Below are 27,216 nucleotides of genomic sequence, written 5' to 3'. Positions count from 1 at the left end.
GGTTCTTCAGTTCTGCAGGTTCATGATCACACTGTGGGTCGCTGTTGTGCATGTTTTAGGTCAGTCCTCCTGCTCCTGCTGGATCAGACTCAGGGCCAGGTCCAGCGCCCCCTGCAGGTTGTGTGAGAGCGTGACCGGCGCCGAACTCCTCTTCCTCTGCTGCTCCAGCGCCAACAGGAAGTGCCGCAGCGCCTCCCTGTGGACAGAGCAGCACCATGACCTCACTGTGACCACACTGTGACCACACTGTGACCACACCGTGACCTCACCGTGACCACACTGTGACCACACCGTGACCACACTGTGACCACACCGTGACCTCACCGTGACCTCACTGTGACCTCACTGTGACCACACTGTGACCACACTGTGACCACACTGTGACCTCACCGTGAAAACACCGTGACCACACCGTGACCTCACTGTGACCTCACTGTGACCACGCCGTGACCACACTGTGACCACACTGTGACCGCGCCGTGACCACACTGTGACCACACTGTGACCTCACCGTGAAAACACCGTGACCACACCGTGACCTCACTGTGACCTCACTGTGACCACACTGTGACCACACTGTGACCACACTGTGACCACACCGTGAAAACACCGTGACCACACCGTGACCTCACTGTGACCTCACTGTGACCACGCCGTGACCACACTGTGACCTCACTGTGACCACACTGTGACCACACTGTGACCACACTGTGACCACACTGTGACCTCACCGTGAAAACACCGTGACCACACCGTGACCTCACTGTGACCTCACTGTGACCACACTGTGACCACACTGTGACCACACTGTGACCACACTGTGACCTCACCGTGAAAACACCGTGACCACACCGTGACCTCACTGTGACCTCACTGTGACCACACTGTGACCACACTGTGACCTCACTGTGACCACACCGTGACCTCACTGTGACCTCACTGTGACCACACTGTGACCACACTGTGACCTCACCGTGACCTCACTGTGACCACACTGTGACCACACTGTGACCACACCGTGAAAACACCGTGACCTCACTGTGACCTCACTGTGACCTCACTGTGACCTCACTGTGACCACACTGTGACCACACTGTGACCACACCGTGAAAACACCGTGACCACACCGTGACCTCACTGTGACCTCACTGTGACCACACTGTGACCACACTGTGACCTCACCGTGACCTCACTGTGACCTCACTGTGACCTCACTGTGACCTCACTGTGACCTCACTGTGACCTCACCGTGACCTCACTGTGACCTCACTGTGACCTCACCGTGACCTCACTGTGACCACACCGTGACCACACTGTGACCACACTGTGACCTCACTGTGACCTCACTGTGACCACACCGTGACCTCACTGTGACCTCACTGTGACCTCACTGTGACCACACTGTGACCTCACTGTGACCTCACTGTGACCTCACTGTGACCTCACTGTGACCTCACTGTGACCTCACTGTGACCTCACTGTGACCACACTGTGACCACACTGTGACCTCACTGTGACCACACTGTGACCACACTGTGACCTCACCGTGACCACACTGTGACCTCACTGTGACCACACTGTGACCTCACTGTGACCTCACTGTGACCTCACTGTGACCACACTGTGACCTCACTGTGACCTCACTGTGACCACACTGTGACCACACTGTGACCACACCGTGACCACACTGTGACCACACCGTGACCTCACTGTGACCACACTGTGACCTCACTGTGACCTCACTGTGACCTCACTGTGACCTCACTGTGACCACACTGTGACCACACTGTGACCTCACCGTGACCACACTGTGACCTCACTGTGACCACACTGTGACCTCACTGTGACCTCACTGTGACCACACTGTGACCTCACTGTGACCTCACTGTGACCACACTGTGACCACACCGTGACCTCACTGTGACCTCACTGTGACCACACCGTGACCTCACTGTGTCCTCACTGTGACCACACTGTGACCTCACTGTGACCTCACTGTGACCTCACTGTGACCTCACTGTGACCTCACTGTGACCTCACTGTGACCACACTGTGACCTCACTGTGACCTCACTGTGACCTCACTGTGACCTCACTGTGACCACACCGTGACCTCACTGTGACCTCACCGTGACCACGCCGTGACCACACTGTGACCTCACCGTGACCTCACTGTGACCTCACTGTGACCTCACTGTGACCTCACCGTGACCACGCCGTGACCACACTGTGACCACACTGTGACCTCACCGTGACCTCACTGTGACCTCACTGTGACCTCACTGTGACCTCACCGTGACCACGCCGTGACCACACTGTGACCACACTGTGACCTCACTGTGACCTCACTGTGACCACACTGTGACCTCACTGTGACCTCACTGTGACCACACCGTGACCACACTGTGACCTCACTGTGACCACACTGTGACCACACTGTGACCTCACTGTGACCTCACCGTGACCTCACTGTGACCTCACTGTGACCACACTGTGACCTCACCGTGACCACACTGTGACCACACTGTGACCACACTGTGACCTCACTGTGACCACACTGTGACCACACTGTGACCTCACTGTGACCTCACCGTGACCTCACTGTGACCACACTGTGACCTCACCGTGACCTCACTGTGACCACACTGTGACCTCACCGTGACCACACTGTGACCACACTGTGACCTCACTGTGACCTCACTGTGACCACACTGTGACCTCACTGTGACCTCACTGTGACCACACCGTGACCACACTGTGACCTCACTGTGACCACACTGTGACCACACTGTGACCTCACTGTGACCTCACTGTGACCTCACCGTGACCTCACTGTGACCACACTGTGACCTCACCGTGACCACACTGTGACCACACTGTGACCTCACTGTGACCTCACTGTGACCACACTGTGACCTCACTGTGACCTCACTGTGACCACACCGTGACCACACTGTGACCACACTGTGACCTCACTGTGACCTCACTGTGACCACACCGTGACCACACTGTGACCACACTGTGACCTCACTGTGACCTCACTGTGACCACACTGTGACCACACTGTGACCTCACTGTGACCACACTGTGACCTCACTGTGACCACACTGTGACCACACTGTGACCACACTGTGACCACACTGTGACCTCACTGTGACCTCACTGTGACCACACCGTGACCACACTGTGACCACACTGTGACCACACTGTGACCTCACTGTGACCACACTGTGACCACACTGTGACCTCACTGTGACCTCACTGTGACCTCACTGTGACCACACTGTGACCACACCGTGACCACACCGTGACCACACCGTGACCACACTGTGACCACACCGTGACCACACTGTGACCTCACTGTGACCACACCGTGACCACACTGTGACCACACTGTGACCACACTGTGACCTCACTGTGACCACACCGTGACCACACTGTGACCACACTGTGACCACACCGTGACCACACCGTGACCACACCGTGACCACACTGTGACCACACCGTGACCACACTGTGACCTCACTGTGACCACACCGTGACCTCACTGTGACCTCACTGTGACCACACCGTGACCACACTGTGACCTCACTGTGACCACACCGTGACCACACTGTGACCACACTGTGACCACACTGTGACCACACTGTGACCTCACTGTGACCACACTGTGACCACACTGTGACCTCACTGTGACCTCACTGTGACCTCACTGTGACCTCACTGTGACCTCACTGTGACCTCACTGTGACCACACTGTGACCACACTGTGACCTCACTGTGACCACACTGTGACCACACTGTGACCTCACTGTGACCTCACTGTGACCACACTGTGACCTCACTGTGACCTCACCGTGACCACACTGTGACCTCACCGTGACCACACTGTGACCTCACTGTGACCACACTGTGACCACACTGTGACCACACTGTGACCTCACCGTGACCACACTGTGACCACACTGTGACCACACTGTGACCTCACTGTGACCTCACCGTGACCACACTGTGACCACACTGTGACCACACTGTGACCTCACTGTGACCACACTGTGACCTCACTGTGACCTCACCGTGACCACACTGTGACCTCACTGTGACCACACTGTGACCACACTGTGACCACACTGTGACCTCACTGTGACCACACTGTGACCTCACTGTGACCACACTGTGACCTCACTGTGACCTCACCGTGACCACACTGTGACCTCACCGTGACCACACTGTGACCTCACTGTGACCACACTGTGACCACACCGTGACCACACTGTGACCTCACTGTGACCTCACTGTGACCACACTGTGACCACGCCGTGACCACACTGTGACCACACTGTGACCACACTGTGACCTCACTGTGACCTCACTGTGACCTCACTGTGACCTCACTGTGACCACACTGTGACCTCACTGTGACCTCACTGTGACCTCACTGTGACCTCACTGTGACCACACTGTGACCTCACTGTGACCTCACTGTGACCACACTGTGACCACACTGTGACCTCACTGTGACCACACTGTGACCACACTGTGACCTCACTGTGACCACACTGTGACCTCACTGTGACCACACTGTGACCTCACTGTGACCTCACTGTGACCACACTGTGACCTCACTGTGACCACACTGTGACCTCACTGTGACCACACTGTGACCTCACTGTGACCACACCGTGACCACACTGTGACCTCACCGTGACCTCACTGTGACCACACTGTGACCACACTGTGACCACACTGTGACCTCACTGTGACCACACTGTGACCTCACTGTGACCACACTGTGACCTCACTGTGACCTCACTGTGACCACACTGTGACCTCACTGTGACCACACCGTGACCACACTGTGACCACACCGTGACCACACTGTGACCACACTGTGACCACACCGTGACCACACTGTGACCGCGCCGTGACCACACTGTGACCACACTGTGACCACACTGTGACCTCACTGTGACCTCACTGTGACCTCACTGTGACCACACTGTGACCACACTGTGACCACACTGTGACCACACTGTGACCTCACTGTGACCTCACTGTGACCACACTGTGACCTCACTGTGACCACGCCGTGACCACACTGTGACCACACTGTGACCTCACTGTGACCACACCGTGACCTCACTGTGACCACACCGTGACCTCACTGTGACCTCACTGTGACCACACTGTGACCTCACTGTGACCTCACTGTGACCACACTGTGACCACACTGTGACCTCACTGTGACCTCACTGTGACCACGCCGTGACCTCACTGTGACCTCACCGTGACCACACTGTGACCTCACTGTGACCTCACTGTGACCTTACTGTGACCTCACTGTGACCTCACTGTGACCTCACTGTGACCTCACTGTGACCTCACTGTGACCACACCGTGACCTCACTGTGACCTCACTGTGACCTCACTGTGACCACACCGTGACCTCACTGTGACCTCACCGTGACCACACTGTGACCTCACTGTGACCACACTGTGACCTCACTGTGACCTCACTGTGACCACACTGTGACCACACTGTGACCTCACTGTGACCTCACTGTGACCACGCCGTGACCTCACTGTGACCTCACCGTGACCACACTGTGACCTCACTGTGACCTCACTGTGACCTCACTGTGACCTCACTGTGACCACACCGTGACCTCACTGTGACCTCACTGTGACCACACTGTGACCACGCCGTGACCACACCGTGACCTCACTGTGACCTCACTGTGACCACACTGTGACCACGCCGTGACCACACCGTGACCACGCCGTGACCGCCGTGCTCACCTGTGCGCCCCCTGCTGGAGGAGGCTGATGCCCAGGTTGTATCTGCAGCGGATGAACCCGGGCCGGAGCTCCAGGGCGCGGCTGTAGGCGCTCACGGCCTCCTCGAAGCGGGCGCCGTTCGCCAGAGCGGCGCCGAGACGGTTCCACAGCAGCGCGTCCTGAACCACAGAGGAAGGACTAAACCAGAGGAAGGACTAAACGGCTTTACCCAAACCAGAGGAAGGACTAAACGACTTTACCTAAACCAGAGGAAGGACTAAACAGCTTTACCTAAACCAGAGGAAGGACTAAACGGCTTTATCTAAACCAGAGGAAGGACTAAACTGCTTTACCTGAACCAGAGGAAGGACTAAACTGCTTTACCTAAACCAGAGGAAGGACTAAACGGCTTTATCTAAACCAGAGGAAGGACTAAACTGCTTTACCTAAACCAGAGGAAGGACTAAACGGCTTTATCTAAACCAGAGGAAGGACTAAACTGCTTTACCTAAACCAGAGGAAGGACTAAACGGCTTTACCTAAACCAGAGGAAGGACTAAACGGCTTTACCTAAACCAGAGGAAGGACTAAACTGCTTTACCCAAACCAGAGGAAGGACTAAACGGCTTTACCTAAACCAGAGGAAGGACTAAACGGCTTTACCTAAACCAGAGGAAGGACTAAACTGCTTTACCTAAACCAGAGGAAGGACTAAACTGCTTTACCCAAACCAGAGGAAGGACTAAACGGCTTTACCTAAACCAGAGGAAGGACTAAACGGCTTTACCTAAACCAGAGGAAGGACTAAACTGCTTTACCCAAACCAGAGGAAGGACTAAACGGCTTTACCTAAACCAGAGGAAGGACTAAACGGCTTTACCTAAACCAGAGGAAGGACTAAACGGCTTTACCTAAACCAGAGGAAGGACTAAACAGCTTTACCTAAACCAGAGGAAGGACTAAACGGCTTTACCTAAACCAGAGGAAGGACTAAACGGCTTTACCTAAACCAGAGGAAGGACTAAACGGCTTTACCTAAACCAGAGGAAGGACTAAACGGCTTTACCTAAACCAGAGGAAGGACTAAACTGCTTTACCTAAACCAGAGGAAGGACTAAACGGCTTTACCTAAACCAGAGGAAGGACTAAACCAGAGGAAGGACTAAACCAGAGGAAGGACTAAACGGCTTTACCTAAACCAGAGGAAGGACTAAACCAGAGGAAGGACTAAACAGCTTTACCTAAACCAGAGGAAGGACTAAACAGCTTTACCTAAACCAGAGGAAGGACTAAACCAGAGGAAGGACTAAACGGCTTTACCTAAACCAGAGGAAGGACTAAACCAGAGGAAGGACTAAACGGCTTTACCTAAACCAGAGGAAGGACTAAACCAGAGGAAGGACTAAACGGCTTTACCTAAACCAGAGGAAGGACTAAACGGCTTTACCTAAACCAGAGGAAGGACTAAACCAGAGGAAGGACTAAACGGCTTTACCTAAACCAGAGGAAGGACTAAACCAGAGGAAGGACTAAACTGCTTTACCTAAACCAGAGGAAGGACTAAACTGCTTTACCTAAACCAGAGGAAGGACTAAACCAGAGGAAGGACTAAACCAGAGGAAGGACTAAACAGCTTTACCTAAACCAGAGGAAGGACTAAACAGCTTTACCTAAACCAGAGGAAGGACTAAACAGCTTTACCTAAACCAGAGGAAGGACTAAACAGCTTTCCCTAAACCAGAGGAAGGACTAAACTGCTTTACCTAAACCAGAGGAAGGACTAAACCAGAGGAAGGACTAAACTGCTTTACCTAAACCAGAGGAAGGACTAAACCAGAGGAAGGACTAAACAGCTTTACCTAAACCAGAGGAAGGACTAAACAGCTTTACCTAAACCAGAGGAAGGACTAAACGGCTTTACCTAAACCAGAGGAAGGACTAAACGGCTTTACCTAAACCAGAGGAAGGACTAAACCAGAGGAAGGACTAAACCAGAGGAAGGACTAAACGGCTTTACCTAAACCAGAGGAAGGACTAAACAGCTTTACCTAAACCAGAGGAAGGACTAAACCAGAGGAAGGACTAAACGGCTTTACCTAAACCAGAGGAAGGACTAAACAGCTTTACCTAAACCAGAGGAAGGACTAAACAGCTTTACCTAAACCAGAGGAAGGACTAAACAGCTTTACCTAAACCAGAGGAAGGACTAAACTGCTTTACCTAAACCAGAGGAAGGACTAAACCAGAGGAAGGACTAAACCAGAGGAAGGACTAAACAGCTTTACCTAAACCAGAGGAAGGACTAAACAGCTTTACCTAAACCAGAGGAAGGACTAAACAGCTTTACCTAAACCAGAGGAAGGACTAAACAGCTTTACCTAAACCAGAGGAAGGACTAAACTGCTTTACCTAAACCAGAGGAAGGACTAAACCAGAGGAAGGACTAAACTGCTTTACCTAAACCAGAGGAAGGACTAAACCAGAGGAAGGACTAAACAGCTTTACCTAAACCAGAGGAAGGACTAAACAGCTTTACCTAAACCAGAGGAAGGACTAAACGGCTTTACCTAAACCAGAGGAAGGACTAAACGGCTTTACCTAAACCAGAGGAAGGACTAAACCAGAGGAAGGACTAAACCAGAGGAAGGACTAAACGGCTTTACCTAAACCAGAGGAAGGACTAAACAGCTTTACCTAAACCAGAGGAAGGACTAAACCAGAGGAAGGACTAAACGGCTTTACCTAAACCAGAGGAAGGACTAAACAGCTTTACCTAAACCAGAGGAAGGACTAAACGACTTTACCTAAACCAGAGGAAGGACTAAACTGCTTTACCTAAACCAGAGGAAGGACTAAACAGCTTTACCTAAACCAGAGGAAGGACTAAACGGCTTTACCTAAACCAGAGGAAGGACTAAACGGCTTTACCTAAACCAGAGGAAGGACTAAACCAGAGGAAGGACTAAACAGCTTTACCTAAACCAGAGGAAGGACTAAACGGCTTTACCTAAACCAGAGGAAGGACTAAACAGCTTTACCTAAACCAGAGGAAGGACTAAACGGCTTTACCTAAACCAGAGGAAGGACTAAACAGCTTTACCTAAACCAGAGGAAGGACTAAACAGCTTTACCTAAACCAGAGGAAGGACTAAACTGCTTTACCTAAACCAGAGGAAGGACTAAACAGCTTTACCCAAACCAGAGGAAGGACTAAACGGCTTTACCTAAACCAGAGGAAGGACTAAACGTCTTTACCTAAACCAGAGGAAGGACTAAACGGCTTTACCTAAACCAGAGGAAGGACTAAACAGCTTTACCTAAACCAGAGGAAGGACTAAACGGCTTTACCTAAACCAGAGGAAGGACTAAACAGCTTTACCTGAACCAGAGGAAGGACTAAACGGCTTTACCTAAACCAGAGGAAGGACTAAACGGCTTTACCTAAACCAGAGGAAGGACTAAACGTCTTTACCTAAACCAGAGGAAGGACTAAACGGCTTTACCTAAACCAGAGGAAGGACTAAACAGCTTTACCTGAACCAGAGGAAGGACTAAACGGCTTTACCTAAACCAGAGGAAGGACTAAACGGCTTTACCTAAACCAGAGGAAGGACTAAACGGCTTTACCTAAACCAGAGGAAGGACTAAACAGCTTTACCTAAACCAGAGGAAGGACTAAACTGCTTTACCCAAACCAGAGGAAGGACTAAACAGCTTTACCTAAACCAGAGGAAGGACTAAACCAGAGGAAGGACTAAACGGCTTTACCTAAACCAGAGGAAGGACTAAACCAGAGGAAGGACTAAACAGCTTTACCTAAACCAGAGGAAGGACTAAACAGCTTTACCTAAACCAGAGGAAGGACTAAACGGCTTTACCTAAACCAGAGGAAGGACTAAACCAGAGGAAGGACTAAACGGCTTTACCTAAACCAGAGGAAGGACTAAACGGCTTTACCTAAACCAGAGGAAGGACTAAACGGTTTTACCTAAACCAGAGGAAGGACTAAACCAGAGGAAGGACTAAACCAGAGGAAGGACTAAACAGCTTTACCTAAACCAGAGGAAGGACTAAACTGCTTTACCTAAACCAGAGGAAGGACTAAACCAGAGGAAGGACTAAACGGCTTTACCTAAACCAGAGGAAGGACTAAACCAGAGGAAGGACTAAACAGCTTTACCTAAACCAGAGGAAGGACTAAACCAGAGGAAGGACTAAACAGCTTTACCTAAACCAGAGGAAGGACTAAACGGCTTTACCTAAACCAGAGGAAGGACTAAACCAGAGGAAGGACTAAACAGCTTTACCTAAACCAGAGGAAGGACTAAACCAGAGGAAGGACTAAACTGCTTTACCTAAACCAGAGGAAGGACTAAACCAGAGGAAGGACTAAACGGCTTTACCTAAACCAGAGGAAGGACTAAACGGCTTTACCTAAACCAGAGGAAGGACTAAACAGCTTTACCTAAACCAGAGGAAGGACTAAACAGCTTTACCTAAACCAGAGGAAGGACTAAACAGCTTTACCTAAACCAGAGGAAGGACTAAACAGCTTTACCTAAACCAGAGGAAGGACTAAACGGCTTTACCTAAACCAGAGGAAGGACTAAACTGCTTTACCTAAACCAGAGGAAGGACTAAACAGCTTTACCTAAACCAGAGGAAGGACTAAACGGCTTTACCTAAACCAGAGGAAGGACTAAACGTCTTTACCTAAACCAGAGGAAGGACTAAACGGCTTTACCTAAACCAGAGGAAGGACTAAACGGCTTTACCTAAACCAGAGGAAGGACTAAACCAGAGGAAGGACTAAACAGCTTTACCTAAACCAGAGGAAGGACTAAACCAGAGGAAGGACTAAACTGCTTTACCTAAACCAGAGGAAGGACTAAACAGCTTTACCTAAACCAGAGGAAGGACTAAACGGCTTTACCTAAACCAGAGGAAGGACTAAACGGCTTTACCTAAACCAGAGGAAGGACTAAACGGCTTTACCTAAACCAGAGGAAGGACTAAACCAGAGGAAGGACTAAACTGCTTTACCTAAACCAGAGGAAGGACTAAACAGCTTTACCTAAACCAGAGGAAGGACTAAACGGCTTTACCTAAACCAGAGGAAGGACTAAACAGCTTTACCTAAACCAGAGGAAGGACTAAACGGCTTTACCTAAACCAGAGGAAGGACTAAACGGCTTTACCTAAACCAGAGGAAGGACTAAACCAGAGGAAGGACTAAACTGCTTTACCTAAACCAGAGGAAGGACTAAACAGCTTTACCTAAACCAGAGGAAGGACTAAACTGCTTTACCTAAACCAGAGGAAGGACTAAACAGCTTTACCTAAACCAGAGGAAGGACTAAACAGCTTTACCTAAACCAGAGGAAGGACTAAACGGCTTTACCTAAACCAGAGGAAGGACTAAACGGCTTTACCTAAACCAGAGGAAGGACTAAACTGCTTTACCTAAACCAGAGGAAGGACTAAACAGCTTTACCTAAACCAGAGGAAGGACTAAACGGCTTTACCTAAACCAGAGGAAGGACTAAACGGCTTTACCTAAACCAGAGGAAGGACTAAACGGCTTTACCTAAACCAGAGGAAGGACTAAACCAGAGGAAGGACTAAACGGCTTTACCTAAACCAGAGGAAGGACTAAACGGCTTTACCTAAACCAGAGGAAGGACTAAACAGCTTTACCTAAACCAGAGGAAGGACTAAACGGCTTTACCTAAACCAGAGGAAGGACTAAACCAGAGGAAGGACTAAACCAGAGGAAGGACTAAACAGCTTTACCTAAACCAGAGGAAGGACTAAACAGCTTTACCTAAACCAGAGGAAGGACTAAACGGCTTTACCTAAACCAGAGGAAGGACTAAACCAGAGGAAGGACTAAACTGCTTTACCTAAACCAGTTAGGTCTCAGACAGAGGGCGGAGCTACCTGTGGTCTCAGACAGAGGGCGGAGTTACCTGTGGTCTCAGACAGAGGGCGGAGTTACCTGTGGTCTCAGACAGAGGGCGGAGCTACCTGTGGTCTCAGACAGAGGGCGGAGTTACCTGTGGTCTCAGACAGAGGGCGGAGTTACCTGAGGTCTCAGACAGAGGGCGGAGTTACCTGTGGTCTCAGACAGAGGGAGGAGTTACCTGTGGTCTCAGACAGAGGGCGGAGCTACCTGTGGTCTCAGACAGAGGGAGGGCGGAGTTACCTGTGGTCTCAGACAGAGGGAGGAGTTACCTGTGGTCTCAGACAGAGGGAGGGAGGAGTTACCTGTGGTCTCAGACAGAGGGAGGGCGGAGTTACCTGTGGTCTCAGACAGAGGGCGGAGTTACCTGTGGTCTCAGACAGAGGGCGGAGTTACCTGTGGTCTCAGACAGAGGGCGGAGTTACCTGAGGTCTCAGACAGAGGGCGGAGTTACCTGTGGTCTCAGACAGAGGGAGGAGTTACCTGTGGTCTCAGACAGAGGGCGGAGCTACCTGTGGTCTCAGACAGAGGGAGGGCGGAGTTACCTGTGGTCTCAGACAGAGGGAGGAGTTACCTGTGGTCTCAGACAGAGGGAGGAGTTACCTGTGGTCTCAGACAGAGGGCGGAGTTACCTGTGGTCTCAGACAGAGGGAGGAGTTACCTGTGGTCTCAGACAGAGGGAGGAGTTACCTGTGGTCTCAGACAGAGGGCGGAGTTACCTGTGGTCTCAGACAGAGGGAGGAGTTACCTGTGGTCTCAGACAGAGGGAGGAGTTACCTGTGGTCTCAGACAGAGGGAGGAGTTACCTGTGGTCTCAGACAGAGGGAGGGAGGAGTTACCTGTGGTCTCAGACAGAGGGAGGGCGGAGTTACCTGTGGTCTCAGACAGAGGGAGGGCGGAGTTACCTGTGGTCTCAGACAGAGGGAGGAGTTACCTGTGGTCTCAGACAGAGGGCGGAGTTACCTGTGGTCTCAGACAGAGGGAGGAGTTACCTGTGGTCTCAGACAGAGGGAGGAGTTACCTGTGGTCTCAGACAGAGGGAGGAGTTACCTGTGGTCTCAGACAGAGGGAGGAGTTACCTGTGGTCTCAGACAGAGGGAGGGAGGAGTTACCTGTGGTCTCAGACAGAGGGAGGGCGGAGTTACCTGTGGTCTCAGACAGAGGGAGGGCGGAGTTACCTGTGGTCTCAGACAGAGGGAGGAGTTACCTGTGGTCTCAGACAGAGGGCGGAGTTACCTGTGGTCTCAGACAGAGGGAGGAGTTACCTGTGGTCTCAGACAGAGGGCGGAGCTACCTGTGGTCTCAGACAGAGGGAGGGCGGAGTTACCTGTGGTCTCAGACAGAGGGAGGAGTTACCTGTGGTCTCAGACAGAGGGAGGAGTTACCTGTGGTCTCAGACAGAGGGAGGGAGGAGTTACCTGTGGTCTCAGACAGAGGGAGGGAGGAGTTACCTGTGGTCTCAGACAGAGGGCGGAGTTACCTGTGGTCTCAGACAGAGGGAGGGCGGAGTTACCTGTGGTCTCAGACAGAGGGAGGAGTTACCTGTGGTCTCAGACAGAGGGCGGAGTTACCTGTGGTCTCAGACAGAGGGAGGAGTTACCTGTGGTCTCAGACAGAGGGAGGGCGGAGTTACCTGTGGTCTCAGACAGAGGGCGGAGTTACCTGTGGTCTCAGACAGAGGGAGGGCGGAGTTACCTGTGGTCTCAGACAGAGGGAGGAGTTACCTGTGGTCTCAGACAGAGGGAGGGCGGAGTTACCTGTGGTCTCAGACAGAGGGCGGAGTTACCTGTGGTCTCAGACAGAGGGAGGGCGGAGTTACCTTTGGTCTCAGACAGAGGGAGGAGTTACCTGTGGTCTCAGACAGAGGGAGGGCGGAGTTACCTGTGGTCTCAGACAGAGGGAGGGCGGAGTTACCTGTGGTCTCAGACAGAGGGCGGAGTTACCTGTGGTCTCAGACAGAGGCAGGGCGGAGTTACCTGTGGTCTCAGACAGAGGGCGGAGTTACCTGTGGTCTCAGACAGAGGGAGGGCGGAGTTACCTGTGGTCTCAGACAGAGGGCGGAGTTACCTGTGGTCTCAGACAGAGGGCGGAGTTACCTGTGGTCTCAGACAGAGGGAGGGCGGAGTTACCTGTGGTCTCAGACAGAGGGCGGAGTTACCTGTGGTCTCAGACAGAGGGAGGGAGGAGTTACCTGTGGTCTCAGACAGAGGGAGGGCGGAGTTACCTGTGGTCTCAGACAGAGGGAGGAGTTACCTGTGGTCTCAGACAGAGGGAGGAGTTACCTGTGGTCTCAGACAGAGGGCGGAGTTACCTGTGGTCTCAGACAGAGGGAGGAGTTACCTGTGGTCTCAGACAGAGGGAGGAGTTACCTGTGGTCTCAGACAGAGGGCGGAGTTACCTGTGGTCTCAGACAGAGGGCGGAGTTACCTGTGGTCTCAGACAGAGGGAGGGAGGAGTTACCTGTGGTCTCAGACAGAGGGAGGGCGGAGTTACCTGTGGTCTCAGACAGAGGGAGGAGTTACCTGTGGTCTCAGACAGAGGGAGGAGTTACCTGTGGTCTCAGACAGAGGGAGGGAGGAGTTACCTGTGGTCTCAGACAGAGGGCGGAGTTACCTGTGGTCTTAGACAGAGGGCGGAGTTACCTGTGGTCTCAGACAGAAGGAGGAGTTACCTGTGGTCTTAGACAGAGGGCGGAGTTACCTGTGGTCTCAGACAGAGGGAGGGAGGAGTTACCTGTGGTCTCAGACAGAGGGCGGAGTTACCTGTGGTCTCAGACAGAGGGAGGAGTTACCTGTGGTCTCAGACAGAGGGCGGAGTTACCTGTGGTCTCAGACAGAGGGCGGAGTTACCTGTGGTCTCAGACAGAGGGCGGAGTTACCTGTGGTCTCAGACAGAGGGAGGGCGGAGTTACCTGTGGTCTCAGACAGAGGGAGGGAGGAGTTACCTGTGGTCTCAGACAGAGGGAGGGCGGAGTTACCTGTGGTCTCAGACAGACAGAGGGCGGAGTTACCTGTGGTCTCAGACAGACAGAGGGCGGAGTTACCTGTGGTCTCAGACAGAGGGAGGGCGGAGTTACCTGTGGTCTCAGACAGAGGGCGGAGTTACCTGTGGTCTCAGACAGAGGGCGGAGTTACCTGTGGTCTCAGACAGAGGGCGGAGTTACCTGTGGTCTCAGACAGAGGGAGGGCGGAGTTACCTGTGGTCTCAGACAGAGGGAGGAGTTACCTGTGGTCTCAGACAGAGGGCGGAGTTACCTGTGGTCTCAGACAGAGGGAGGAGTTACCTGTGGTCTCAGACAGAGGGAGGGCGGAGTTACCTGTGGTCTCAGACAGAGGGAGGGCGGAGTTACCTGTGGTCTCAGACAGAGGGAGGGCGGAGTTACCTGTGGTCTCAGACAGAGGGAGGAGTTACCTGTGGTCTCAGACAGAGGGCGGAGTTACCTGTGGTCTCAGACAGAGGGAGGGCGGAGTTACCTGTGGTCTCAGACAGAGGGCGGAGTTACCTGTGGTCTCAGACAGAGGGAGGGCGGAGTTACCTGTGGTCTCAGACAGAAGGAGGGCGGAGTTACCTGTGGTCTCAGACAGAGGGCGGAGTTACCTGTGGTCTCAGACAGAGGACGGAGTTACCTGTGGTCTCAGACAGAGGGCGGAGTTACCTGTGGTCTCAGACAGAGGGCGGAGTTACCTGTGGTCTCAGACAGAGGGCGGAGTTACCTGTGGTCTCAGACAGAGGGCGGAGTTACCTGTGGTCTCAGACAGAGGGCGGAGTTACCTGTGGTCTCAGACAGAGGGCGGAGTTACCTGTGGTCTCAGACAGAGGGCGGGCGGAGTTACCTGTGGTCTCAGACAGAGGGCGGAGTTACCTGTGGTCTCAGACAGAGGGAGGGAGGAGTTACCTGTGGTCTCAGACAGAGGGCGGAGTTACCTGTGGTCTCAGACAGAGGGCGGGCGGAGTTACCTGTGGTCTCAGACAGAGGGCGGAGTTACCTGTGGTCTCAGACAGAGGGCGGGCGGAGTTACCTGTGGTCTCAGACAGAGGGCGGAGTTACCTGTGGTCTCAGACAGAGGGCGGAGTTACCTGTGGTCTCAGACAGAGGGCGCTGCTGAAGGCCTGAGCAGCTCGGTCGTGGTTCAGGTGGAGGTGGTGCAGGACCCCGAGGCCCGTGTGGAGGTCTGGGTCTGAGTCTGAGTCCAGAGCCGCGTCCTGGAAGAGTCGCAGCAGCTCCTCCAGCGGCTCCTCCAGCGGCTCCTCCAGCGGCTCCTCCAGCGGCTCCTCCAGCGGCTCCTCCAGCGGCTCCTCCAGCGGCTCCTCCAGCGGCCTGTCGGAGCCGCACGCTGACCTCCTGTAGGGGGCGCTGTGGTGCAGCCAGCTGCGCAGGGCGTCACAGGCCTCTCTCTGTCGCCCCCTGTTGGTCAGACTGACGGCAAGCGCCATGAGGGCGGGGCGGTCCGAGGGGCGGAGCCTCAGACACTTCTGCAGACACAAGATGGCCGCCTCATCGTTCTCGTTTTCGGCCTGAGCCAAACCCAGAGTCCGCCAGGCCTGGACCACACGAGGACGTCAGTCAGAGACGCACCGACACCGATACCGACACCGACACCGATATCGACACCGATATCGATATCGATACTGATACTGATACCGACACCGATACCGACACCGATACCGACACCGACACCGATACCGATACCGATACCGATACCGATACTGATACCGATACCGACACCGATACCGATACCGACACCGATATCGATACCGACACCGATATCGATACTGACACCGACACCGATATCGATACTGACACCGATACCGATATCAATACTGACACCGATACCGACACCGATACCGACACCGATATCGATACTGACACCGATACCGACACCGATACCGACACCGATACCGACACCGATACCGACACCGACACCGATACCGACACCGATATCGATACTGACACCGATACCGACACCGATACCGACACCAACACCGATACCGACACCGATATCGATATTGATATCGATACTGACACCGATACCGATACCGACACCAACACCGACACCAACACCGATATCGATATTGATATCGATACTGACACCGATACCGACACCGATACCGACACCAACACCGACACCAACACCGATATCGATATTGATATCGATACTGACACCGATACCGACACCGATACCGACACCAACACCGATACTGACACCGATACCGATATCGATATCGATACTGACACTGACACCGACACCGACACCGATACCGACACCGATACCGACACCGATACCGACACCAACACCGATACCGACACCGATATCGATACCGACACCAATATCGATATCGATACTGACACCGATACCGACACCGACACGACACCGATATCGATACTGAAACCGACACCGATACAGACACCGATACAGACACCGATATCGATACCGATATCGATACTGATACCGACACCGATACCGACACCAACACTGATACCGACACCGATATCGATACCGACACGATATTGATATCGATACTGACCGATACCGACACGACACCGATACCGACACCGATATCGATATCGATACTGACACCGATACCGACACCGATATCGATATCGATACTGAAACCGACACCGACACCGATATCGATACTGATACCGACACCGATACCGACACCAACACTGATACCGACACCGATATCGATACCGACACGATATCGATATCGATATCGATACTGACCGATACCGACACGACACCGATACCGACACCGATACCGACACCGATATCGATACTGACACCGATACCGACACTGATACCGATATCGATACCGACACCGATATCGATACTGACACCGATACCGACACCGATACCGACACCGATATCGATACTGACACCGATATCGATACTGACACCGATTCCGACACCGATATCGATACCCATATCGATACTGACACTGATACCGATATCGATACTGACACCGATACCGACACCGATACCGATGCCGATACCGATGCTGATACCGACACCAACACCGATGCCGATATCGATACTGACACCGATACCGATGCCGATACCGATGCCGATACCGATGCCGATACCGACACCAACACCGATACCGATATCGATGTCGTCACTGATGCCGATACCGATACCAACACCCATACCGATACTGGGGTCTGAGTATTTGCTGTGTGTGCGTGTGTCACCTCTGCGTTGCTCGGGTCGTGCTGAACTGTGGAGTTTAAATCCTGGACCGGATCCGGGGCCGGGCTCTGAGTGAGAGGATTATCAGATTATTATTCACATCCACAGGGATTAAATCTGACATTTACAGCCAAAAACGCCACCGCCGTCTCCCTCACACTGACAACAGCACACAAAACATATACAATAGCAAATATATGGACAAAGTGATGAGAGACCTGAGCAGACGTCCCCGGGTCCTGCTCCTCATCCTGGTCTTCATTGACCCGGTTCCACTGGACCAGATCCGCCCACCCCTCCTCCATCTTCTCCCAGAACACGGTGTCGGACTGAGGGCAGAGGTACTGACGTTTAGACAACACTCTGCACGGTGGCACAGCGGTTAGAGCTCGTGCTCCACCGCTGGAAGCCCCCCAGGGGAAACTCAAGATACACACAGAGGGTCCCCCCAGGGGAAACTCAAGATACACACAGAGGAACCCCCCAGGGACGCTCAACCTGTCTGTGACGGAAGCTCTTCTTCTTCTCTTGAAAGCAAATAATACACTTTAACAAAGATTTCCACAATAAAAGCGCTATAATACACTTTAACAAAGATTTCCACAATAAAAGCGCTATAATACAACTAAACGGGGAATTTCACAATAAAAGCACAAAAGAGCCACAAAACGACAAATAAACTTAAACTTAAATTGTTTTGTGGGTCTTAGCTTTCAAATGAGGCGTTAATCTGTTCTAATGGCTGGATGAAGCTCTTAGATTTGGGTAAAGCCAAACTGGTTCAGTGGGTGTTAAGAGGTTTAACAGATTTGGCCTGAATATTTGATACTGCAGTACTTTTACTCAAGTAAAGACACACATTAAGTACTTTGACCACCTGAACGTCCTCATGTCCCTGTGTCCTCGTGCCCCTCGTGCCCCCCCTGTCCTCGTGCCCCCCCTGTCCCTCGTGCCCCCCCTGTCCCTCGTCCCCCTCGTGCCCCCCCCGTCCCCCTGGAGCACTCTCATTTGAGCTGTGATGAAATCCCAGGATTACACCTTATGTCCCCGTGTCCTGGTGTCCCGTATCCTTGTGTCCTCGTGCCCCCCCTGTCCCTCGTGCCCTGTCCCTCGTGCCCCCCCTGTCCCCCCTGTCCCTCGTGCCCCCCTGTCCCCCTGTCCCTGTGCCCTCGTGCCCCCCCCGTCCCCCTGGAGCACTCTCATTTGAGCTGTGATGAAATCCCAGGATTACACCTGATCTCGCTCTCTAATCCCAAACCAATCTTTCTGTCTGTGTTTCCTGTGGAGGAGGCGGAGCTTCAGACGCGCTGACTCAGAGGAACCTGAGCCTGGACTCAGAGGAACCTGAGCCTGGACTCAGAGGAACCTGAGCCTGGACTCAGAGGAACCTGAGCCTGGTCTCCGGTGTCAGAGACGCCGTGTCCTGCTCAGAACATCGATCAGAACGTCTCCATCGTTCATATGATCCCACACGGCTCCGGTACCGGAACGTCCAGATTTAGTCCCGAGTTTCCTGTAAAGGTCGTGACTCTTCACTGACTAAAGGAAGAAACATCTGCAGGCTCAGAAACATCTGTCAGACGCACCTCCACCGCCGCCTTGGCCTTCTGGAACTCCTCGTCTGTGGAGTCACTTCTGCTCAGCCCGGGCTGAACTCTCCCCCTCCTCTTCACAGTGTCCTGGAGGAAACAAACAGGAAATTACAGCTTTCTGCTTCTTCATCTTCATGTGGGTCACATGTGATGGAGTGACCTGCAGGGGGCGCTGAGCACAGGCCTCGTCCTTCAGGTCCGTCCCCTCGGCCGAACACCTGGACACAGAGACCACGTTAGCCCTGATGCCCTCCCACACGCTCAGTACACTCACACTGACGAGGGACTGACGAGGGACTGACCAGAGCGGCTGCTGTGACGAGTGTGGGCACATGTCTCTGTCCACTGACCTGAGAGGCTGCTGTGACGAGTGTGGGCACATGTCCCAGTCCACTGACCTGAGAGGCTGCTGTGACGAGTGTGGGCACATGTCCCGGTCCACTGACCTGAGAGGCTGGTCTGACGAGTGTGGGCACATGTCCCGGTCCACTGCAGAGACGCCTGAGACAACAAAACCAGATTAGCATCTTGAAATTGGAGAAAGTTATATTCATCAATGTTTTCCAAACTGAAGGGGCGGAGCTGAGGGGCGGGGCTGAGGGGCGGGATGACTGGGCGGAGCTGAGGGGCAGGCTGACGGGGCGGGGCTGACGGGGCGGAGCTGAGGGGCGGGATGACTGGGCGGGGCTGACCTGAGTTTGTGGACAGTTCTGGGCTGCAGGGACTCGCCGGCTCCTCCCGCTGTTTGGATCGAGAACTGCACCTCTTCCTCAGGGGACTCCAGCGCTTCACACTCGGACTGAAGCGTGAAGCGCGGCCGCTAACCGGGCTGCTAGCTCGACTGTTAGCCGGGCTGTAGCTGTTAGCTCGACCGCTAGCCGGGCTGTTAGCAGGGCTGTAGCTGTTAGCAGGGCTGTAGCTGTTAGCTCGACCGCTAGCCGGGCTGTTAGCAGGGCTGTAGCTGTTAGCTCGACTGTTAGCCGGGCTGTTAGCTGGGTTGTAATCCGGGGTCTGGGTCGGGTCGCTCGGGTCGCTCAGGTCCACCAGGTCCAGAGCCGTGGACGGGCCTGAAGCAGAGGAAGTGGTTAGCACAGACTAGCCAGGCTGTGATTGGTCAGACTCACCTGCTGGGCTGTGATTGGTCAGACTCACCTGCTGGGCTGCGATTGGTCAGACTCACCTGCTGGGCTGTGATTGGTCAGACTCACCTGCTGGGCTGTGATTGGTCAGACTCACCTGCTGGGCTGTGATTGGTCAGACTCACCTGCTGGGCTGTGATTGGTCGGTCGTGAGGCCTCAGACAGGAAGTCGTCGATGGACGGACTGAGCAGAGGTCGACTCTCGCCTCGAGCGACCGCCATCTGCAGCGGCCAATCAGAGAGAGGCACTGGAGTATCAGTAACAGTACTCTGCTGTAGTGCAGTAGTAATACAAGTACTATAGTACAGCTAAACAAGGATTATCACAATAAAAGCACTATAACACAACTAAACGGGTATTTTCACAATAAAAGCGCTATAATACAACTAAACAGGGAATTTCACAATAAAAGCACTATAATACAACTAAACGAGGATTTTCACAATAAAAGCACTATAATACAGCTAAACAGGGAATTTCACAATAAAAGCACTATAACACAACTAAACAAGGATTTTCACAATAAAAGCGCTATAATACAACTAAAAGGGTATTTTCACAATAAAAGCACTATAATACAACTAAACAAGGATTTTCACAATAAAAGCACTATAATACAACTAAACAAGGATTTTCACAATAAAAGCACTATAATACAACTAAATGGTGATTTTCACAATAAAAGCACTATAATACAGCTAAACAAGGATTATCACAATAAAAGCACTATAACACAACTAAACGGGTATTTTCACAATAAAAGCGCTATAATACAACTAAACAGGGAATTTCACAATAAAAGCACTATAATACAACTAAACGAGGATTTTCACAATAAAAGCGCTATAATACAGCTAAACAGGGAATTTCACAATAAAAGCACTATAACACAACTAAACAAGGATTTTCACAATAAAAGCGCTATAATACAACTAAAAGGGTATTTTCACAATAAAAGCACTATAATACAACTAAACAAGGATTTTCACAATAAAAGCACTATAATACAACTAAACAAGGATTTTCACAATAAAAGCACTATAATACAACTAAATGGTGATTTTCACAATAAAAGCACTATAATACAGCTAAACAAGGATTTTCACAATAAAAGCACTATAATACAACTAAATGGTGATTTTCACAATAAAAGCACTATAATACAACTAAACGAGGATTTTCACAATAAAAGCACTATAATACAGCTAAACGAGGATTTTCACAATAAAAGCACTATAATACAACTAAACGAGGATTTTCACAATAAAAGCACTATAATACAGCTAAACGAGGATTTTCACAATAAAAGCACTATAATACAACTAAATGGTGATTTTCACAATAAAAGCACTATAATACAACTAAACGAGGATTTTCACAATAAAAGCACTATAATACAACTAAACAAAGATTTCCACAATAAAAGCACTATAATACAGCTAAACGGGGATTTTCACAATAAAAGCACTATAATACAGCTAATCAGGGATTTTCACAATAAAAGCACTATAATACAGCTAAACAAGGATTTTCACAATAAAAGCACTATAATACAGCTACACAAGGATTTTCACAATAAAAGCACTATAATACAACTAAATGGTGATTTTCACAATAAAAGCACTATAATACAGCTAAACAAGGATTTCCACAATAAAAGCACTATAATACAACTAAACAAGGATTTCCACAATAAAAGCACTATAATACAGCTAAACAAGGATTTTCACAATAAAAGCACTATAATACAGCTACACAAGGATTTTCACAATAAAAGCACTATAATACAACTAAATGGTGATTTTCACAATAAAAGCACTATAATACAGCTAAACAAGGATTTCCACAATAAAAGCACTATAATACAACTAAACAAGGATTTCCACAATAAAAGCACTATAATACAACTAAACGGGGATTTTCACAATAAAAGCACTATAATACAGCTAAACAGGGATTTTCACAATAAAAGCACTATAATACAGCTAAACAAGGATTTTCACAATAAAAACACTATAATACAGCTACACAAGGATTTTCACAATAAAAGCACTATAATACAACTAAATGGTGATTTTCACAATAAAAGCACTATAATACAGCTAAACAAGGATTATCACAATAAAAGCACTATAATACAACTAAACAAGGATTTCCACAATAAAAGCACTATAATACAGCTAAACAAGGATTTCCACAATAAAAGCACTATAATACAACTAAAGGGGGATTTTCACAATAAAAGCACTATAATAAAACTAAACAAGGATTATCACAATAAAAGCACTATAATACAACTAAAGGGGGATTTTCACAATAAAAGCACTATAATACAACTAAACAAGGATTATCACAATAAAAGCACTATAATACAACTGAAGGGGGATTTTCACAATAAAAGCACTATAATACAACTAAACAAGGATTATCACAATAAAAGCACTATAATACAACTAAACGGGGGATTTTCACAATAAAAGCACTATAATACAACTAAACGAGGATTTTCACAATAAAAGCACTATAATACAACTAAACAAGGATTATCACAATAAAAGCACTATAATACAACTAAACGAGGATTTTCACAATAAAAGCACTATAATACAACTAAACAAGGATTATCACAATAAAAGCACTATAATACAACTAAACGAGGATTTTCACAATAAAAGCACTATAATACAACTAAACGAGGATTTTCACAATAAAAGCACTATAATACAACTGAACAAGGATTTTCACAATAAAAGCACTATAATACAACTAAACAGGGATTTTCACAATAAAAGCACTATAATACAGCTAAACAAGGAATTTCACAATAAAAGCACTATAATACAACTAAACAAGGATTTTCACAATAAAAGCACTATAATACAACTAAACGAGGATTTTCACAATAAAAGCACTATAATACAACTAAACAGGGAATTTCACAATAAAAGCACTATAATACAACTAAACGATGATTTCCACAATAAAAGCGCTATAATACAACTAAACAGGGAATTTCACAATAAAAGCACTATAATACAACTAAACGATGATTTCCACAATAAAAGCACTATAATACAACTAAACGATGATTTCCACAATAAAAGCACTATAATACAACTAAACAGGGAATTTCACAATAAAAGCACTATAATACAACTAAACGATGATTTCCACAATAAAAGCACTATAATACAACTAAACAGGGAATTTCACAATAAAAGCACTATAATACAACTAAACGATGATTTCCACAATAAAAGCACTATAATACAACTAAACAGGGAATTTCACAATAAAAGCACTATAATACAACTAAACGATGATTTCCACAATAAAAGCACTATAATACAACTAAACAGGGAATTTCACAATAAAAGCACTATAATACAACTAAACGATGATTTCCACAATAAAAGCACTATAATACAACTAAACGATGATTTCCACAATAAAAGCGCTATAATACAACTAAACGAGGATTTTCACAATAAAAGCACTATAATACAACTAAACGAGGATTTTTACAATAAAAGCACTATAATACAACTAAACAGGGATTTCCACAATAAAAGCACTATAATACAACTAAACGGGGATTTTCACAATAAAAGCACTATAATACAACTAAACAAGGATTTTCACAATAAAAGCACTATAATACAACTAAACAGGGATTTCCACAATAAAAGCACTATAATACAACTAAACGAGGATTTTTACAATAAAAGCACTATAATACAACTAAACAAGGATTTTCACAATAAAAGCACTATAATACAACCAAACGGGGATTATCACAATAAAAGCACAATAAACTGAGGGGGCGGGGCTGTGGGGGCGGGGCTGTGGGGGCGTGGCTGAGGGGGCGGGGATAACCAGGATAACAGAGGATTAGTAACTCCAGCCCAAACCTTGTGCGCTGAGTTTCCGTCCGACTTCTTTCCTGGAAGCTCCTTCATCACCATGGCAACCACCTTCTCCTGAAACAGACCATAATAATCAGCCTCGCTCTCAGTCGTCCAGCTCTCCATCACGGCAAAAGGTGGAGAGCGACGAGTCCGAGACACGACAAAAACGTTACGACACAATCACGCTTCAGATGGCACTTCCTGATTGGACCCTGACAGGAAGTGACATAGATGAAGGAGAACAGTTTTAAACTGTCGCCGTGACGACCATGTGAAGTCCACAGGAAATGAATCAAACTGAACTTTATCTGTGTCACTTCCTTCAGCAGCTTAAACATTCAAATAAAAGTCACTTATAATGATCACTCTCACCTGGACCTGCAGCATGACTCCTCCTCCTCTTCCTCCTCTTCCTCCTCTTCCTCCTCCTCTTGCTCCTCTTCCTCCTCAGGGGCAGCACAGGCTCCTGTCCCGGTCAGAGCCTGAGGAGTTTGTGAGTCTGAGTGACCGGGAGCATCAGCACCGTCCCAGAGTCCGACAGACTGAAGGGCTCTGACAGGGAAACAGCGCCCCCCACAGGCACACACAGGTAAACACATGTGAGAAACAGGCAGCTGTGGAAATGATCTGATAAACTGACTTTTAATTTGTTACAAACACAATATTTACAAAATAATCTGCTGACGCTGAACAAAACAAACAGTAAAAATACATTTATAATATCTGATGATTATTATCAAAAATATTCACTTTTATCAGAAAATATGTCACGTTTTAAAAAGTATTTTCTTGTATAATCAGCTGTTTGGAGCTCCGCCCACAGACCTGTTAAACTCCGCCCCCAGAGCTGCTCATGTCTGATTGGTCCATTCATCTGAGGTTCCATTTTGATTTATATTTAAATAATGTGAGTGTAGTTAAAAGTACATTTGTTTCACTAAAACATGTACAATAGGCTCCCGCCTCTCGGTTGGATAAAGGTCACATAGAAACACATGAAAGCTTTCCTGAGGGAGGGGCCGCCGTGACCTTTGAGCAGAGGCGAGGAGTCGCTAACAGCTCCTGACGTCCCAGAACAACAAAGATTTAAAGTGATATTCTGTAAGATTACAAAGATACAGACTCGCCCATATATGGTCATGTTTGAAACAGTTCAGGGGGAAAATAAACTTTCTCCAATTATTCAAAAAACACTTTAACAAATGTTAAATAAAGATACAAAGACCTGGAGCAAAGTGGTTCAACAGCCCATACTTACACGCATAGCACAGAATGCTAACGTGATGCTAACGTGATGCTAACGTAATGCTAGCGTAATGCTAGCGTGATGCTAATGTGATGCTAACGTGATGCTAACGTGATACTAACGTGATGCTAACGTGATACTAACGTGATGCTAACGTGATGCTAACGTGATACTAAGTGATGCTAATGTGATACTAACATAATGCTAACATGATGCTAACATGATGCTAGCGTGATACTAACGTGATGCTAACGTGATACTAACGTGATGCTAACGTGATGCTAACGTGATACTAACGTGATGCTAACGTGATACTAACGTGATGCTAACGTGATGCTAACGTGATACTAACGTGATGCTAACGTGATACTAACGTGATGCTAACGTGATGCTAACGTGATACTAACGTGATGCTAACATGATACTAACGTAATGCTAACGTGATACTAACGTGATGCTAACGTGATGCTAACGTGATACTAATGTGATGCTAACGTGATGCTAGCGTAATGCTAACGTGATGCTAACGTGATACTAACATAATGCTAACATGATGCTATCATGATGCTAGCGTGATGCTAACATGATACTAACGTGATGCTAATGTAATGCTAACATCATACTAACGTGATGCTAACGTGATACTAACGTGATGCTAGCGTAATGCTAACGTGATTCTAACATGATACTAAGTGATGCTAACGCAATGCTAACATCATACTAACGTGATGCTAACATCATACTAACGTGATGCTAGCGTAATGCTAACGAGATTCTAACATGATACTAAGTGATGCTAACATGATACTAACGTGATGCTAACATTATACTAACATAAAGCTAACATGATGCTAACATTATACTAAGGTGATGCTAACATGATGCTAACGTGATGCTAACATGATACTAACGTGATGCTAACATGATACTAACGTGATGCTAACATTATACTAACATAAAGCTAACATGATGCTAACATTATACTAAGGTGATGCTAACATGATGCTAACGTGATGCTAACATGATACTAACGTGATGCTAACATGATACTAACGTGATGCTAACATGATACTAACGTAATGCTAACGTGATACTAACGTGATGCTAACGTGATACTAACGTGATGCTAACGTGATGCTAACATGATACTAACGTAAAGCTAACATGATACTAACGTGATGCTAACATGATACTAACGTAAAGCTAACATGATACTAACGTGATGCTAACATGATACTAACGTGATGCTAACATGATACTAACGTAATGCTAACGTGATACTAACGTGATGCTAACATGATACTAACGTAAAGCTAACATGATGCTAACATTATACTAAGGTGATGCTAACATGATGCTAACGTGATGCTAACGTTTATTCATTTATTTACAAAGCATGA

The 27,216-nt window shown here is 48.9% G+C and overlaps 2 protein-coding genes across 2 annotated transcripts; both read right to left on the bottom strand.

The window, feature by feature from the left end:
- LOC306982935 (peroxisomal targeting signal 1 receptor-like) lies at positions 1–19,952 on the bottom strand (the record flags this gene model as incomplete). Its single annotated transcript, XM_079583380.1, has 8 exons — positions 1–196; positions 5,799–5,956; positions 15,817–16,281; positions 17,933–17,998; positions 18,149–18,259; positions 19,517–19,609; positions 19,683–19,740; positions 19,921–19,952. 8 exons carry the CDS (start codon positions 19,950–19,952, stop codon positions 61–63), a joined length of 1,119 nt encoding a protein of 372 aa, XP_079439506.1. The 3' UTR covers positions 1–60.
- A 444-nt stretch (positions 19,953–20,396) lies between these two features.
- LOC306982934 (PEX5-related protein-like) lies at positions 20,397–25,005 on the bottom strand (the record flags this gene model as incomplete). Its single annotated transcript, XM_079583379.1, has 5 exons — positions 24,943–25,005; positions 24,574–24,642; positions 20,787–20,883; positions 20,462–20,589; positions 20,397–20,405 (listed from the first exon to the last, which is right to left on the bottom strand). The coding sequence occupies exons 1-5, from the start codon at positions 24,955–24,957 to the stop codon at positions 20,397–20,399; spliced, it is 318 nt and encodes a 105-aa protein (XP_079439505.1). The 5' UTR covers positions 24,958–25,005.
- Positions 25,006–27,216: the final 2,211 nt, after the last annotated feature.

This window comes from Gobius niger, assembly GCF_951799975.1.
Source record: "Gobius niger genome assembly, contig: SCAFFOLD_50, whole genome shotgun sequence".
NCBI lineage: Eukaryota > Metazoa > Chordata > Actinopteri > Gobiiformes > Gobiidae > Gobius > Gobius niger.
This window is presented reverse-complemented; position numbering and strand designations above follow the sequence as displayed.